Source organism: Artemia franciscana, chromosome 7 (genome assembly GCF_032884065.1).
Source record: "Artemia franciscana chromosome 7, ASM3288406v1, whole genome shotgun sequence".
NCBI lineage: Eukaryota > Metazoa > Arthropoda > Branchiopoda > Anostraca > Artemiidae > Artemia > Artemia franciscana.
Window position 1 is genome coordinate 46,722,115 of NC_088869.1, and position 18,571 is coordinate 46,740,685.

Below are 18,571 nucleotides of genomic sequence, written 5' to 3' on the forward strand. Positions count from 1 at the left end.
ACGATGGCGACTCAGGGAATGGTCGATTAGCAATCACCATCAACAAAGCTCAAGGGCAATCATTAGAATCATGAGGTATAGATCTGAATACGGATTGTTTTCCCATGGACCATTATATGTTGCATGTTCAAGAGTCGGTAAACCTGAAAATCTATTTATATGCACAGACAATGGGACAGCAAAGAATGTTGTATATTCGCAAGTTTTACGTAGTTAAAAACATATATATATACATATACACAACTACAATGGCGCGTAACTAATATGGCACGTAACGACTTACGCGCGCGGGGGGGCTTGGGGGGGCGCGAAGCGCCCCCACCAACTAGGTGTTGGGGTGGCGCGAAGCGCCACCCCAACAGCTAGTATATATATATATATATATATATATATATATATATATATATATATATATATATATATATATATATATATATATATATATATATATATATAAAACACGAATGAAACCATAAAAAGGGGCCTAAAATTAGCAATCTAAAAATGTCCCTCTTTTTGCTCTAGCAGGTCTTCTTCTGAAGAGCCGCTATACTAGAACTTCACCCACAGGAAGCATAACAATAAAGACAAATCAAAGTACTACCCAAAAAGGCACTGCCATTATCATTATAGGTGCCTTTTAATCACAAATGACGGGTAGTTTTAATTGAAAAGAACTCAAACTGCTTTCTATCAGATCTCGTATCACTAGTTCTTTCTTTTGTACAATTGCAACAGGATTTTAAGGTTCTAGTCCCTGTGCAAGTTTGAGTATGTTATTTTTTTTGTAGTCCTGTAGTTTTAGTCTTTCAGTGTGAGAGGAGAAATTTGCTATAATTTCGTAGCTGAGATTCAGCTGTATGCATCTACTGAGTTATATTTGTGAAATTTGATTTCCATTTTCTTTAGATTGAAAAACACATTGAAAATGCATCAGAAACATGGGAAAACTGAAGATTTTTCTGTTTTTCATGAAATTTTAGGCCATTCTCTAAGAAAAGGTCTTATCAACATCATAATTCTCGGTGGGTGAAAGGACATATCTAAAACTATTGAATCCAGTGATATTAGTATGTTGTACTTTCGGTGCAAGCTAAGCTGTAGCCTTGTCGCAAAATAGCGCGTTCCTAAGAGAACATGAACCTTAAGATTGTCTTTGGCTAGCTAACAAAATAAATAAAGAGAATTATGAAAAACACCCACCTAAATAAGTACAAACTCAAGGTGTGAATGCAATAGACCAAGCGCGGCATATTCTTTCTTTCATAGATGTCAGTAGTTTCCGGGTAGAATATTTCAGGAAATTTAACACTCCTCATCGCTTGCAAGAAATGGTTGATGTTGTCAATATGCCTGAAAATCCATTAAATGATAACATATACAACACACGAAACAAGATAAAACAATAGTTTTCGAACATTAACCCGTCAATTTCTAAATACTTCTTTAACCTTGCAGTCTAAATCATGCTGTGAATGAAGGATTTATTTGACGAAAGAGAAGGGGGGGGGCTTAAAATTCATGAAAACGGCAAAACAGATTAATTATTTCAGGATTTCAGGGACAATATCAAAGCAGTAATAAATACAACAAGGTTACGTTAAGGAGGGCCGCGATCTTAAGTTTTATACTGCAAAATGTTTGACCACTCTGAAGAAATTTTAATCTTGCCGACTATGCTTCAATTCTTTCTAACAATGAAGTGTGACCTGGTACCGACTCTTAACTAATAACAAGAAGTAGGTTCAAATGGATAAATCTTATATTGAAAGCACTGGCACCGCTCAGCTGTTTTACGTATTAAATGTTTTGTCTCTCTTTTTCTCTTTTTTTCCAGTTAATTGAAGGCTATCAATTATTAAGCTTTTATTTCATTTTAATCATAAATAGAACAGCAGCGTGACCTGATAAATTATTCACTGTTTTAAATGTTTTTCATTAAGTGAAGAGTAGGTTCTACCTACTACAGCCTTGTGTCTAGTAGCCTTCATGTCTTTAGTGAATGATGTAAATGACCGATTTTCATTATCTAGCTATGTGTATGTGTACCAATTACGAGAGGATAAAACGCACTAATTTCTGAAATAATATATTTTGCGCAAAGATTTTAATGACGAAAGAATAACAGTTCAAAATAGGGATGAAACCTTTTAATCGACAGTGAACTGATATGTACTTTATTTGACCTCAGTAAATTATCATAAATTGAATTCAATCCAAATTCACCTGTATCACTGTTTATGGAATTATTCTTGAATAAATGTTTTTTCATTTCAATTGTTTCCTTGAAAATTTGCTTTAAACCTTGGTCCCTTGAAATCAAAGAAACATTTTCAAACAACATAAAATGATTTGGATAATTATAAATATGTTCCGATAGAGCCGATGTGAAATCCTCAGGTTTGGAAGTTTGCTTTGAGGACGATGAAGTAGAATTATGATGTTGTAGTAATCTCATTTTGAAATTCTGGTTAGTACGTCCCACATGAGAGCTTCCACAAGTACATGGGATTTTATAAACCCCACTTTGTTGTTCTACGGAAGTTCGATCCTTTGAAGAATTTAAAAAACTAGCCAAAGGATTGCTACCTCTTAAAGCTACCTTTAGACCATTATTTTGTAAAATTCTTTTAAGTTTTTCACTCAGTCCTGGAACATATGGTAAAGAACAAAAAACATCTTTCTTTTCTGTTGTTTCCAGAATATTGTTGGAAAATTCTAGAAATGTTTTCCTTCTTTTCGAAAAAATCTGGTCAATTAACCAACCTGGATAATTGTTACTTATTAAAATTTATTTTAACAACAATAATTCCTCCTCAATGAATGTTGGAGAACAATTCTAAAAATGCGGTCAGTTAAGGATATGATTAAACCAATTTTCACTTGGCGAGTATGACCGGAGAAGAACGACAAAAATCTGTTATTGTTAGTAGGTTTTCTGTAAATTTTTAAATCCAGACTATTTTCGTTTTTTAAAAGAAGAACATTTAGAAATGGAAGTTTCTTATCCTCTTCTAATTCTATTCTAAATTTTAAATTGCCTCCCGAAAAATTAAGATATTCTAAAAAACCTTTTAATTCCTCCTTCCCATAATTCCATACTGAATTTATGTCATCCATATATCTCCCCCAAAATTTGTGTTTTAAAAAATAAGAATCTAGCACTACTGTTTCAATATTTTCTACAAAACAATTTGCTAATAAAGGACCTGAAGGGGCCCCCAAGGGTAAACCGTTTACTTGTTCGAAAAAAACCCTTCTGAATTGACAAAAATGAGAAATTATAATTTCGTCATGGAAAGGCAGTGTGGTCTTCGAAGTTATCTACAAAGATTTTAATGTGTAAGAAAGTGATCAAGTTTGCAGCCAGATTCAATTGGCGTAACACTAATTCAGGAATAATCATTCAGAAGCCTGGATGTCAACAAAACTGTATTTCTTCATGTCCTGCGTTGATTGCTATTCCCCACAAAAATATTTCCTTTATATTTTGGAATCTTCTTATACTAAATGTTAATTCACATGACGATCGTATGCACAATTTCGGTGAAATTTCGTTGAAGCGCTTTCGTATCCACTTTGTCATACCCATGTCAAATGTTGCAATCTGATAGGAATTTGAAGATTACCCTTTCCATGTGTATGAAACAGAAAAAAATAAAACCAAATAATTAAACATAAGTTTAGTTTAGATATTACGAAGGAAATGTTTTAGCCATTCTACTGCTGCCCCCTCCCCTCTCAGAGCCAACTCCTGGCTTTTCAACTGAATATTAAAGTATACTATAGCCGTTAATGCAGATCGATAAAATGGAATACTCGAAAGAACCACTCCTAGAAAAAATCCAGACGAACGAATTCACCTAAGAGGAATTTTAGACCCCCCCCCCTTTACCCAAGGAAAAGTCTTCTGATACTCCCTCATCTAAAATGATGCTATATGATCTTATATAGGCATTAAAAAATCACATTCAACGAGGCAAGTATCTTCACAAGAAGGCAGAGGGGAGTGGAGTGAAGTCCAAGAAAATCTTTACCTTAATTAGAAATGGAAATAATGCTCAATTAATGGTAACGGTTGCATTGGAGAGGGTTGAATACAACAAACTTGAATGCAGCACCATGGAATCGCAAATTAAATCTGAGTAGTAGAAATTTTCGTTGTGCGTTGTTTCTTTGTTTCCACAAGACAAGTTTTTCAAAGAAAAGTAAAGAGCTCCATTAAGCCAAGAACGAGCAAAAAAAAGTCAAATAATTTTCCAAGCGTAAAACTATCACAAATCACTACCAATAAATAAATGAAACTAAAAACAAACAAATTAAAATATATAGCCGAGTCAAACTCAAAACGAGCAAAACTTAACATGAGTAGGGCTGATAACCCCTATGCTTTCTCAAAACCAGAACACAATTTGCGAACACTCTTTTGAGTTATCTTCAACAAGAATCCATAGCATGGGTTGCTATTTGTATGTTGGAGAAACTTTTCAACAATTTTAAATCCTGACACAAACAGTAATTTTTAATTTAATTTTATAGCTTTTGAAAATGACCTAAAAAATGCAACTTAATATCATTCCCAAAAGATTCTCTCTATACTCTTTGACAATCTGGATACACTTACACTCTTTTTATTTATTTAATTTGTAAGAGCAGAAGTAGTAATAGTAGTATCCCCAGAAGTTTCAACCTAATACCCCGAGTCGTTCTCGTTATATTGCCGAGGTGTCTTATTGGCAACCACTTAGTACTATACCTTTTTATTTATTTTTAAAGAAACATTTAGTTTTAAAGCATATTGAATGATATGCTTTTTGGCCAATTGAATAATTGTGGGGGGTTGACACGCCGAATATCCCTAGAGACATAGTTAGTGGATTGTTCTCTTGTGCTGAACAAAATGGTTGTCTCAAAGTTTTGACTGGATGCATTGGGAAAATTAATGGGTTTGAGAGAAGAGCTGCTTGCTATCTAATCTCTTGTTAGTCTTAAAAAGAGAACCAGACACTCGTGCTGTAACTGGAGCACAAAGGGGAGAACGTCCCCTTCGTATATCTAGTAAAACCAAGGTGAAAAAATTTTAAATGTATTCTGTTTTCAGTAAAGTGCAAATTATATTCTGGTCTTGAGAAGGCAAGGGGGTTGTCGGCCCCACTTATTTTAATTTTTGCTTATTTTGAGTTTGACTCGGTTATTTATTGCATGATTTGAATAAACAAAATACGTTTAAAATGTTTTAACTTTTTAAACTTTAATAAATTAAAAATTATTAAAACTTTAAGGAATACATATCAGTATATTTATGCTAAACTGACAATCCACAGCCATTTTTTCAGCAAAGGGCAAAAGATATATACCTTATATATATATATATATATATATATATATATATATATATATATATATATATATATATATATATATATATATATATATATATATATATATATATATATATATATATATATATATATATATATATATATATATATATATATATGTATATATATATATATATAATATATATATATATATATATATATATATATATATATATATATATATATACCTAATATGCCCCCAGGACATAATTTGCCTTACCTCCAGGGCTTTGACGGGGGGGGGGGGTTGTCATCCTCAAAGACATAATTCCGGTCCTTTCAATTACATTGGGCAAAATGGTTATCTCAAAATTTTGATTGAATGTTTTTAGGAAAATGGTGGGCATGGGAGAGGGTTAGTTGCCCTCCAATCAATTTCGACTATTAAAAAGGGCACTGGCCTTTTTAATTTCCATTCGAATGAGCCCTTTTCGAAGTTTCTACGACAACTCCTTCGATACAAAGTACCCTGGTCTAAACAAAAAGAAAAAATAATAAATAAATAAATAATACATTGTGCCCACATCGCTCTTTACTATAACCAACAAGAAAAATATTTTAGGTACTTAAACCGTGTTTTTCCCTTGAGTACAAATTAATCGTTTAAAAAGAAATTTTAAAAATTGATCCGAACTACAGTGACCCATCATTAAATTTAATAACACCACATCATAAGACCCATCAAAGCTAAAATGGGGAAAACAATGCATTAGAAAAGGGAAGTTACCTGAAATGAAGTCCACTGCACCTATATCTTTCTTGATTGACGTCAAAAATCTTAGTCCTGGATGCTATTCCAGGAGCAAAAAAATTTCCAAGTTTTGCTAGATAGACGCCATTCCTCAGATTTTCCTCTAAATCACCAATAGCTGGCAATTCTTCACGTATACAAGCTTCTATCCATCTAGTTAAAAAAATACAAGCAAATCATTATTTGAAGTGAGCTCCAATCATGAGTTTCTATATAAACAAAACTAAGTTTTTCTACATAGAATTAAAGAGCGATGTAAGAATTAAAACAAACGGACATTAAATTATATTTAAGGTGGGCTTCCACACCCTGAATGCCACACACTTCAGAGTAAAGTTTTTTTTTATTTACATATTTATCACACTCTCATGAAAGCATTAGTGACCATCCGTCTCGAGAAAATATGAAATTTCACAATTTGCAGACGGGGATTCAATACAACGCGCTAGAGTCTCAAACGTCTAAATTTGAAGGTGTAATTTGCCTTACCCTTACCTTAGTTCCTCTAAAGGCATTAATGGCGCATAGGGCACCGACGAAGTCTCTCCACTCGTCCCAAAGCGACGCTGCAGGAGTGACATCTTCCTGTTCGGGTAATAAAGAGGTCTCAATCGTCCTCAGATCACGGTCAAAAGTTTGCTGCAAAATGTTCTTTGGAAGACTTCGTCTTCTTCTGTCGCCTGGTTTCTAGTCGTAGGTTGTCCGAGGAAGGCGGCCTTCTTTCATGCGGAGTACATGTCCGAAATATGTCTACCTCATCTTCCTTATAACAGCAGTATTGAGAGACTGGCCGGTTCTTTTATAAATTTTTTCCGAATGCAAGTATTCTCTTTTCGAGCTGTTAATTCATATTCCAGCATTCATTAGCGTAGAGGATCATGGAGAGCATATTGCTATTGAAGAGACGTAACTTCAGTCTCAAGGAATCTTTACTGCTCCTCCAAATGGGCTTTAGTCTATTAAGAGCTCCAGCTGACTGACCTACCCTTCGTTTAATTTCGGCCATTGCTTTACCATCACAATTGATCCAGCTACTGATGTATTTGAAATCCTTCGTCTGTTCTAAATTTGTTTTCTTGTGATGCAGAACAAGCGGTGAGCTAGTGATATACATGCTCTTTGATTTGAACTTTTCAATTCCTTTTTGGGTGTTTTTCATCTTTTTCTAAAATGATGCGAGTTTTCTTCTGCTAACAATTCTTTAACGTGCAAATTAAAAATATATGAATTTTACACAGCCGACTTATCATTAAAATTAGATTCATTTTATTCACATGTTTTGATCAAAACTCTAATTTTTGGAATTTTGGTTTTTATTGTGAAGGAAAAAATGATTTTTAACACCACGCGTAAGAAGCATCGCAACACGAGCAAAAGATGAAAAACGAGGTTATTCACGGACTGTAAAAAAGATACAAACAAGGGAAATACAAATATTTCTGCCTTAGCTCAGCAGTCCTCAGTGTAAATAGAAGAAAAGATTAAATCTAAAAAAAAGTGAGGAGTTCACCATCTCATTTGGACTTTAAAATGGTGATTGCAATATTAGATCCCATGATTCTCTTCCTCAGGCGAGGCAGCAGGATATTCAACCCCCCATCCCGCCCCTAAAAAAATATATAAGATGTACACTAAGGTGACCAAAGATATCTTATCGTTTCCATCTTTAAGCAGACACAGATTTTCTTTGGAATTAAAATGGAAAAAGCGTGGGACTAAAAACAATATAATCAACTAGTCATACTTTTTGGCTTCTTCTAAATGGCAGAGATATTCATAGGCAAGGTTTTCACGTCGCTTTTGGTCCAACTTTTCGGCAGTGATTTCACCAGCATCATGCTCCATTTGTACCTTTACAGGAAAAAAAAGAAATATATTAGTAATGGTCATTGTTTTTTTTTTGGAAGAGATGTATGCTAGCGTAAAAAAAAAAATCACAATTTGTCTCCTAAATCAAATGCCTAATTGGCAAAATCTCTCGCTATACCATCATGTCAATAGCAGAATACTTATATTTTTAAAATACTCTGGCTTTCAAGTTATTCACTCTAACCGTCCTGTGGTGGCGCAGTGGGTTTGACCTTAGCTTGGTAATACAGGACCCAGAGATCGAATCATGCCGCAGGAATGCACTACAGGGCCGACGCAGGGACCTTAGTAGTCAAGAAGCGTCGTTAATCTGATACAATATAATTCAGTCTAACTAAAAATTACAAATATCCTGTGACTCTAAAGTGGGATGTTATGTCAGGAGATAGGGAGAGGACGACGGAGGGAAGCACCAAATAGTCTCACTTAATCGGAAGGAATAGCAAATTACTTCGATTGAAGAAATACCCATGTGCATCCATGTGTAAGAAGGATTCGAGCTGACGTAATCAAGCTGAGCAGCGATGATAAACTAGGACATCTTCAGTACATAGACGATAAAACAGTTCAATGAATCAGCCGTCCAAGATAAGTACATTTTAGAGCGCGGAAAAAACAGTGCTAGTCTGGCCGGTGAAGCCATAAATATCCCCAAAACAAAGCACATGCTCACTGAAAAAAAAACCATCAGCATACACAACAAACAATAGATCAGATTCGTAGATGAATATCGCTGCTACGTTAGGTTAATTATTGCCATAGAAGGAAAGAAAGGTAAGAATAAGCAAGGAGTGAAGCGTGTTCGGTCATCTACTACTGATGAATCCGAAAGTCATCAGTACTATCTCCATAAGGCTTCTGACAAGACGGGATTCGGCTTGTTTGATCTTTCAAATCTAAGAGTTTATATACCTATTCAACTTCCTTTGAATCCCGATCCGGACACTTTTTAAAAACTTCTTCAAGACACAGGTGAAAAAAAAAGACTCACTGAAAAAAAAACCATCAGCATACACAACAAACAATAGATCAGATTCGTAGATGAATATCGCTGCTACGTTAGGTTAATTATTGCCATAGAAGGAAAGAAAGGTAAGAATAAGCAAGGAGTGAAGCGTGTTCGGTCATCTACTACTGATGAATCCGAAAGTCATCAGTACTATCCCCATAAGGCTTCCGACAAGACGGGATTCGGCTTGTTTGATCTTTCAAATCTAAGAGTTTATATACCTATTAAACTTCCTTTGAATCCCGATCCGGACACTTTTTAAAAACTTCTTCAAGACACAGGTGTATGTTACGTCACAAGGAATGTTTACTTTTGCTTTGTTAAATCGCAAAGCAATGTTTTCTAACGAAGCATGTATTAATTGCTTAATACTGTCTTTTTAAAACCTTGAGGGCTTCTTCATTCCAAGATTCCTTTGGTTGTTGAGTATTAGTTTCTTAAACTAAAAAAACCTTCAGGTGCCCCGCCAAATCATGATTTGTAAGATTGTTACGTCATGGGGTATACATATTACCTTAATAGGGTTTAAAAACCCTTCAAAACCTACGATTTCAAAGATTGTTACGTCATTGGCAATGTTTCCTAAGAGACGCAGGTGCATGTTACGCCATAAAGAATGTTCACTTATGGTTGTTCAATAATAGGTTTTGGGATGTTACATAATGGGACTTGCTAGAGTCAGTTAGTCAAGCGGGGAAGTACCGGTTGTCACTGAGGGGGACCCACACGTGGATGTTACGTAATGACGGTGCTCACGTGGGATGTTATGCAATTTGGTGTGCCTTGCTAGATTTATTGGGGGTGAGGTAATATTACGTGACCTTGCAGATTTATTGGGAAGACACAATGGCAACGCACACGTGGGTGTTACAGAATGACGATGTACACGTGGAACGTTACATAACACTTTAAGAGATTTCATTTTCTTTCAAGACATTTTCCTTCTTTTTTTCTCATGGCACATTCATTAATTAAAGATTTGTGTCCACATTAGGATTCGAAAAGGATTCCTCCTCAATGGAACTGTGCCTTGAACATCTGGACTATGAAGGTATTTCTAACATTTTGATTCGGCTAGTAGATTCTAAATAATAACTTATTGCACGCAAGGACAGTAACCCTATTGCCGCAGACTAGAATGATTAAATTGTTCCCATGTTTTCTAACCATCATCACAGAGCCGCGTAACTATCAAGCAAAGTTACTGATTCTGGTGTATTGAAAACATCCGCATGCTACATTACATTAGTGCTATAACTGGAACTAGACAGGTTGGGTTACATAGCAGATGTTAGTTAGTATCGGCTTTAGATATTTTATTGCGTAAATGATTAAAGATCGAAGTTTTAACCTGAGACCAGAAACCTAAAGGACACATACTTTTGCACATACAAAATTTAAAGCATCATTAAAACACAGACAAAAAGAAATTCAAACTCAAAAAATGGAAAAAACAAAACACGAGAAAAGATTATAAAGGATAAAATATAAGCAGAAACAGCCCTGAATTAAAGAAAGGTGGGGTTCTAGCAAGCAATTCCAGAGGGGGAGGGCTGCTATTAGAGGTAAATTTAATTCCATCTTAAGAGAAATTTCCGAGATGTCTTAATGAAAAAGCCCCCGTTTCTTAGAGCGAAGACTATGCGTATTCACGCCACTGTGGCAATATGTGGCTGGTCTACCCCATTAGAAACCAATTCCAAAGTGTTATTAAAATTGTTATTAGAAACAAGTTTAATCCATATTAAGAGCTATTTCTGAGAGCTTTTGATAAAATGCCACGTTTTATTGAGGCAAGACAATAGATTCCCTATTGACAATCGCACATTTGAATAATATTTTCTCGTCAAATTTTAAATATTCGCGTTAGAGAATATTTAAACCTCATTAAGATATTTCTGAGGGTTTTTAATTGAAATTCCTTGTTTCTTTGAACCAAGACTATGCGTTCCCCATTGAAAAGCGTACATTTGGAAATATTACGCACGCAAAATTAAAATATTGCACACGCAATACTTCTAGAAAAATTGGAAAACCATCTTAATTCAAAAAAACAAATATCTGTGTGCGGAGCTGATATTTCAAAAGCTTTTGATAGTAAATAGCATAACCATGCTTTTTGTCATTGTTGCGTAGTGGAGAGAAACCATTTATAGGCCAGTGTTTGATCGGTGTGTATGATAAGTCATCTGTGAGATTTTTTCGGAAGGACGATTTTCAGACCGAATTTCTTTAGATCGTTGAGTAAAACAAGGGTCAGTTCTTAGCCCCTTTATACCCATTGGCTAATAACCCAATTAGAAGAGCCACGTGGTATCTACCCCCATATGTGATTGAAGGTATCGATATTAGCCAGTTGTCGTATGCTGATGATATTTAGTTATTTACGGACAATTTAACATCAACGCAGAATGAAATTAATATATTACACTCACATCTACGGGAGATAGGATTAGAGATTGAACCTACTAAAACAGAATTCCTAGTGGCAAATAATAATGACGATATCCTACATCATTCAATTAGGGTGAGATCACCCTAATGGAATAAAGATTCTATTAATTATCTTGAGTTGTCTTTTGGTCCGTCAATTAAAGCTACGCGGGAGTTGGTGTTATCGTCTGTATTGGGAAAACTTAAGGCCTGCTAGTCAGGGTGAAAGGTCGTTTTGATAAACAAACGCTATAGTTTATAATTCAATGTTACACCTCATGTATTTTTCATTGTTCCATTTTTGAAGTTTTAAAGTCAAAGTGATAAAAAGCGTATCCGCGTAAACTTTTTCCGGTTTTGTAAATATTTTCAAAATAGGTAAATTATACGAAAATTCAGAGCTTTTCAAATTGCTGTTAATTAGTTTAACTGCTAATTTCTTAGACAATCAAGAGAAAATACAATAAATTTTCCCCTTAATTGTCTTGTTTAATGGATAAATAGTTTTATCGCCATAGCTTTAATAAAACAGCTATTTATGTGTTATGTATTATGAGTGTTTATGCGTTATGTTTTATGAATATTTTTAGTGTTATGCACTTCTGATCTATCATAAGTTATTTTTATATGTTTATGATTTATTATGAGTGTTAAGAGCTACCTTTTGTCGTCCTTTTCGTTAGAAGTGTAATCTTATATTTTTCGGTTTTCTTTTCATTTATTTCCTATAATTCTCTGTGTACATCCATGCACTTGTAGAGAGTATAGATATATTATTATTAGTATTAGAATAATATTTTCTCTTCGAATTTCACATAATCTCATATAACATATATTTAAGACACATTAAGATTGTTTGAGGGCTAGTAATGCAACACCTCGTTTCTTTGACTGAGAGTTAGATTTCAGTCCCCTCAATGGAGAAAATTCTTTTAACACCTCCCAGCTTAACTTTCAGCTCTAGAAAATGTTAGTCCAAGCAGTTCACGTCACCATGGCAATATGTGGCTAGCCTGTAAGGCCCACAAAAAGCCATTCAAATTCAAAAATGGAAAAAACAAACATGAAAAAAGCTTATAAAGGATAAAATATAAGCAAAAAGAACCATAAAATAAAGAAAGGCGGGAATACTACCAACCAATTCCACGAGAGGCTTGTTATTGGAGGTTAATTTAAACCAAATTAAGATATTTTTGAGGACTTTTAATGAAAATACCTCGTTTCTTTGAGCCAAGACAAAGCGTTTCCGGTTCACAAGCGCACGTTTAAATAGTATTTTCTCTCCAAATTTTATAAAATCTCGTTAGAGGTAAATTTAAGCCACATTGAGACATATTTGAGGCCTTTTAATCAAAATACCTTGTTACTTTGACTAAGCGTTAGATTTCAATCCCCTCAGTCGAAGAATTCTTTTAAGACCTCCCAGCTTAAGTTTAAGCTCAAGAAAATGATAATCCAAGCAATTTAGGCCACTGTACCACAATATTATTGGCCCTCGGGCATACCCTCTTAATTCCTAAGACATTTTCCAGATATTTTGTGGTTAAAAATAATGTATTAAATCCATTGGTTCATGTTTTTGCAAGCAACCCCTCCAAGGTACACCATGTCGTTTCATACCACTGTGCTAGCCTTCTAGAATCCCCTAATCCTTCCTAAGAAATTTTCTACAAATTCTTATGTAAAAAGTCATGCATTAGATCTATTGGTTCATATCATCATAGCCCAGCCCCCCCCCCGTGAAACACCATTTCAATTCACGCCACGGTGCCACACTATGACTGGCCCACTGGTACCCTCTAGCAGCCCCTCATCATTCCCAAGACATTTTCCAGATATTTCCATGTTAAAAATATGATTTAGATACATTGGTTCACGTTTTTGAAAGCCAACCCACCATGATAGACCACGTCATTTCAAACCACTGTGCCAAACAACTACTAGCCCTCTAAAAAACCCTCGTCATTCCTAAGACATTCTCCAGATATTTAGATGATAAAAATCATGTATTAAATCCATTGGTTTATGTTTTCGCAACCCCCCACCCCGTGATATACCATCTCAATTCACGCCACTGTGTCAAACTATCACTGGACCTCCGGCACCCTCCAGCACCCCTCATTATTCCTAAGACGTTTCCAGATATTTTCTAATTAAGAATATGATTTAAATCCATTGCTTAATGTTTTTGCAAGCCAACCCACCATTATACACCATGTCAATTCACGCCACTGTGCCACACTACTGGCCCTCTGGCACCCTCTAGTACAACCTCAACATTCGTAAGACATGTTACAGATATTTTTTGTTAAAAATAATGCATTAAATCCATTGGTTCATATTTTCGTGAGCCAACCCTGCATGACACACCATCTCAGTCCAAACCCCTTATCACTCCCAAGACATTTTTAAGATATTTTTTATGAAGTGATAACCAATTCCACACTTCCACTTCTGGCCGCCACCCCCCACGCCCCCGCTTAGGGTTGTTCCAGTTCCGATTCTTCTGTTTCCCACCCTGGTTCCACTTGTAGTCTTGGTTTCGCCGATTCTAATTCCAGTCCTACCGGTCCCGATTCCAATTCTGTTTCCACTACTTCTACCCCCCCGCCCAAAAAAAACACAGTTGCAACTAAACTAATTTTCGGCCATTACTTAAATCTCGCAAGTTATTACCAAAATCTAGAATGGTTCTAGCAAAATCTTGTCTGATATTATCAAACATCTTGCACTACACTATCAAAATCTCACCTGATATAACAAGAATCTTATATTGCATTATCAAAACCACCCATGATTACTACCAGAATCATGGAAGTTATTACCAAAATCTTATATTGTACTATCGTAATCTCGCAAGTTATTAACAAAATATCTTCAGCAACAATACAAACGTGACTGCTATTACAAAAATCTAACATGATGCTATCAAAATCATGTTACGCATTAACGAAACTTAACATAGCTCTACCAAAATCGCGTCTGCTATTATCAAGATTTTTAAAACGTTGTCAAATATTATGAAAACTTTACTTTATATTATCAGTGTCTTGCCAAGCATTACTAACTTCTTGTATGATATTATCAAAATTTTGTCTGATATGACGAAACATCTTGCACTACATTATCAAAATCTCGAATGATGTGATGAGAATCATCTATGGTAATATCAAAACCAAGCAAGATACTATCAGAATCATGCAAGTTATTAGGGAAATCTTACATGGTATTATATTAGTCTCACAAGTTACTGACGAAATGTCATCAGCAACAATCAAAACGTGACTGCTATCACCCAAATATAATAAGATACTATCAAAATCATGTTACCTATTAACGAAACTTAAAATATTACTAAAATCTTGTATGATACCACCAAATCCTGTCTGATATGAAACATCTTCCACTACATTATCAAAATCTCGACTGATATAATGAGAATTCTCTATGACAATATCAAAACCAACCACAATAATATCAGAATCATCCAGTGGGCCAGTCATAATGTGGCACAGTGGTGGGAATTGAGATGGTGTATCAAGGGAGCTTCGGTTGCGAAAACGTGAACCAATCAATTTAATACATGATTTTTAACATGAAAATAAATAGAAAATATCTTAGGAATAATGAGAGGGTGCTTGAGGGCTAGTAGTAGTGTGGCAGAGTGGCGTGAAATGACATGGTGTATGCAAAACATGTTGGCTTGCAAAACATGAACGAATAGATATAACTCATATTTTTAACAAGAAAATATCGGAAAATGTCTTAGGAATGATGAGGGGGTGCAAGAGTATGCGAGAGGGCCAGTCATAGTGTGGCACAGTTGCGAAATTTGTCATGGTTTATCATGGAGGGTTGGCTTGCGAAAACATGAACCAATTGATTTAATGTACGATTTTTAACAAAAGGATATTCGGAAAATGTCAGGAATAATGAGGGGGAGCTAAAGGCTAATAGTAGTGTCGCACAGGGGCGTATAACGACAAAGTGCACCATGGAAAGGTGGCTTGCAAAAACATGAATCAATGGATTTAATAAAAAGAAAATAGCGAGATTATGTGAAATTTGAAGAGAAAAATATTATTCAAATGTGCACTAGTCAATCGGGAATGCAAAGCCTTGGCTTAAAGAAACGCCCTCAAAAATATCTTAAAGTGGTTTAAATTTACTTCTAATATCAACCCTCCTTTCTGAAATTGATTGGTAGGACCCCACCTTTCTTTAATTCATTGTTGCTTCTGCTTACATTTTATCCTTTATAAGCTTTTTCATGTTTTGTTTTTTCCACTTTTTGAGATTGAATACTTTTTTCTGTGTTTTACGGGCCTACCACATATTGCCATGGTGACGTGAATTGCTGGGACTAACATTTTCTACATCTTGAAGTTAATCTGGGAGGTGTTAAGATAATTTTTTCGACTGAAGGTGAGCGAAATCTAACGCTCAGTCAAAGAGACGAGGCATTTTCATTAAACACCATCAAAAATATTTTAATGTGGCTTAAATTTACCTCTAACGAAATTATGTGAAATTTGAAGAGAAAATATTATTCAATTTTGTGCTTGTCAACCAGGAATTTATAGTTTTGGCTAAATAAACGAGGGATTTTCATTAAAAGCTCTCAAAATATCTTACTGTGGTTTAAATTTACCTCTAATAACAATTCCCCCTGGAATTGGTTAGGAGGATCTCCGGATTTCTTTAATTCATGGATATTTTTGCTTATATTTTATCATTTATAAGCTTTTTAGATGTTTGTTCTTTCCATTTTTTAGTTTAAATTGTTTTTTCTGTGTTTTACGGACCAGCAACATATTGTCATGGTGGTGTGAATTGCTTGAACTAACATTTTTTTTTAGAGCTTAAAGGTAAGCTGGGTCAAAAAATTTAGTCTAAAAAAGTTTTGACTAAGTAGGAGTGAAATCTAACGCTCAGTTAAAGAAACGAGGTATTTTCCTTAAAAGCCCCCAAAAATATCTTAATGTGAAATGTGAAATGTCAAACTTGAAGAGAAAATGTAATTCAAATGTGCGCCTGTCAACCTGGAATATATGGACTTAATTTTCAGAAAAGCCCTAAAAAATATCTTAATGAGGCTTGAATTACCTATAACGAGACTAAGTGAAATTTGCAGAAAAAATACTTCAAATGTGCGCTTGTCAATCGGGAATGTATAGTCTTGGCTCAGTGAAACGTGGCATTTTCATTAAAAGCTCTAAGAGATAGCGCTTAATATGGATTAAATTTATTTGTAATAACAAGCCCCCCCCCCTCTGGAATTAATTTTAGGGGGATAGGCCAGCCAAATATTGTCACGGTGGCGTGAGTACACATAGTCTTGGCTCAAAGAAACGGGGCATTTTTATTAAGACCTTTAGATATAACTCTTAATTTAGATTAAATTTACCTCTAATAACAACCCTCCCCCTCTGGAATTGCTTAGTAGGACCCCATCTTTCTTTAATTCGTGGTTCTTTTTGCTTACATTTTATCCTTTATAAGCGTTTTTCATGTTTTGTTTTTCCATTTTTTAGTTTGAATTTATTTTCTCTGTGTTTTAATAATGCTTTTAAATTTGTTTTTACTAACAAAATTTGTGTGTACAAAAGTTTGTGTCAGTTAGATTTCTTGTTTCAGGATAAAATCTCGATACTTTATCATTTAGGTAATGAAATGTCTAAACCCGATGCTATTCAAAATCTGCTATTTAACTTAATCCGTTTAGGACATGTTAGAGCCCTAATGTAATGTAGTACGCGGATGTGTTCAATAGACCAAAAATCAATAGCTTTGCTAGATAGTTACGCGGCTCAGTGATGATGGTTAGCAAACATGCAAGCAATTTAATCGTTAGTATTTAATCGCTAGCATGCGGGAACAGGAATTGTCATTGGCTGCAATAGGTTATCATGTAAAATGTATTAACCGAATCAAAACGTTAGAGAGACCTTCATAGTCCAGACGTTCAAGGCACAGTTCCATTGAGGAGTAATTTCTTTCGAATCCTAATGTGGACAAAAATCTTCAGTTAATAAATGTTTCCTGAGAAAAAAAGAAAAACATCACGAAAGAAACTGAAATATCTAAAAGTATTATGTAACATCCCACGTGTATATCGTCATTATTAACACCCACGTGTGCGCTGCCATTACGTCATTCGAATAAATCTAGCAAGGCACACAAGATTGCGCCATATCACACGTGTGTACCGTCATTACGTAACATCTACGCTCGTGCCCCCTCAGTTACAACCCATGCTTGACTAAGGAACTCTAACAAGTCCTACTACGTAACATCCTAAAACCTATTATATAACAACCAAAAGTAAACATTCTTTATGACAAGACATGCACCTGCATCTCTTGGAAAATATTCTCTATAACGTAACAATCTTAGAAATCATGAATTGGGGGGCTGAAGGCTTTTTAAACACTCTCTATTGGGTAACATGCACACCCTATGACGTAACAGTCGTAGAAATCATACTTAGGCATGACACATGAAGGATTTTTTTAAAGACTCTGTTACATAACAACTAAAGAAATCCTGGAGTAAAATGACCCTCAAGGTTATTTTCAAAAAGAAACTATTAAGTAATTAACGCATGCTTCGTTTAGAAAACATTCTCTATGATGTAACAAAGCAAAAGTAAACATTCCCTGTGACGTAACATACACCTGCGTCTTTAAGAAGTTTAAAAAAAGTGTCCGGATCGTGATTCGAAGGGATAGAATCCTTGTCGGAAGCCTTATGGGGATACTACTGTCATCATTGTTACGAAACAAAAATGGCCTAAAGACCAAAGTCTGAGTCTATGTGGCATGTGGCAAAAGTATTTCTCCGATTTCCGTCCACTCCTCTTAAAAAACACTTTAATACCACCTACCTCACCCAAAATATTAGGCTCGTGCGCACCTATATTGAGAAATGCTTAACATTGAAAATACGAAGAGAGATAATATAAATTCACAGGAATAAATCTAAGACTCCGATGCTCAATGAGAGTTTAGTCAGAAATGGATTCCTATTTATAAGCCTTAGCCAGATATAGATTTCCAGATTACCCCCGTTAAAATGGAATATTTGTCACTTGACCTCAAAAAGTTAGAGCCGTGATCCAGTTTTAGA

General features: G+C 35.0%; 1 protein-coding gene across 1 annotated transcript in view; it reads right to left on the bottom strand.

Annotated features, from left to right (window-relative positions):
- The window catches only part of LOC136029378 (ras GTPase-activating-like protein IQGAP1), a 156,548-nt gene that overhangs the window by 105,972 nt on the left and 32,005 nt on the right, over positions 1–18,571 (bottom strand). Inside the window, exons 2-4 of the mRNA XM_065707697.1 lie at positions 7,877–7,983; positions 6,109–6,285; positions 1,204–1,353 (exon numbers count right to left, since the gene is read on the bottom strand). Of these exons, the coding sequence (XP_065563769.1) occupies positions 1,204–1,353; positions 6,109–6,285; positions 7,877–7,977 (428 nt within the window). The 5' untranslated portion in view covers positions 7,978–7,983. The remainder of the gene's footprint in view (positions 1–1,203; positions 1,354–6,108; positions 6,286–7,876; positions 7,984–18,571) is intronic.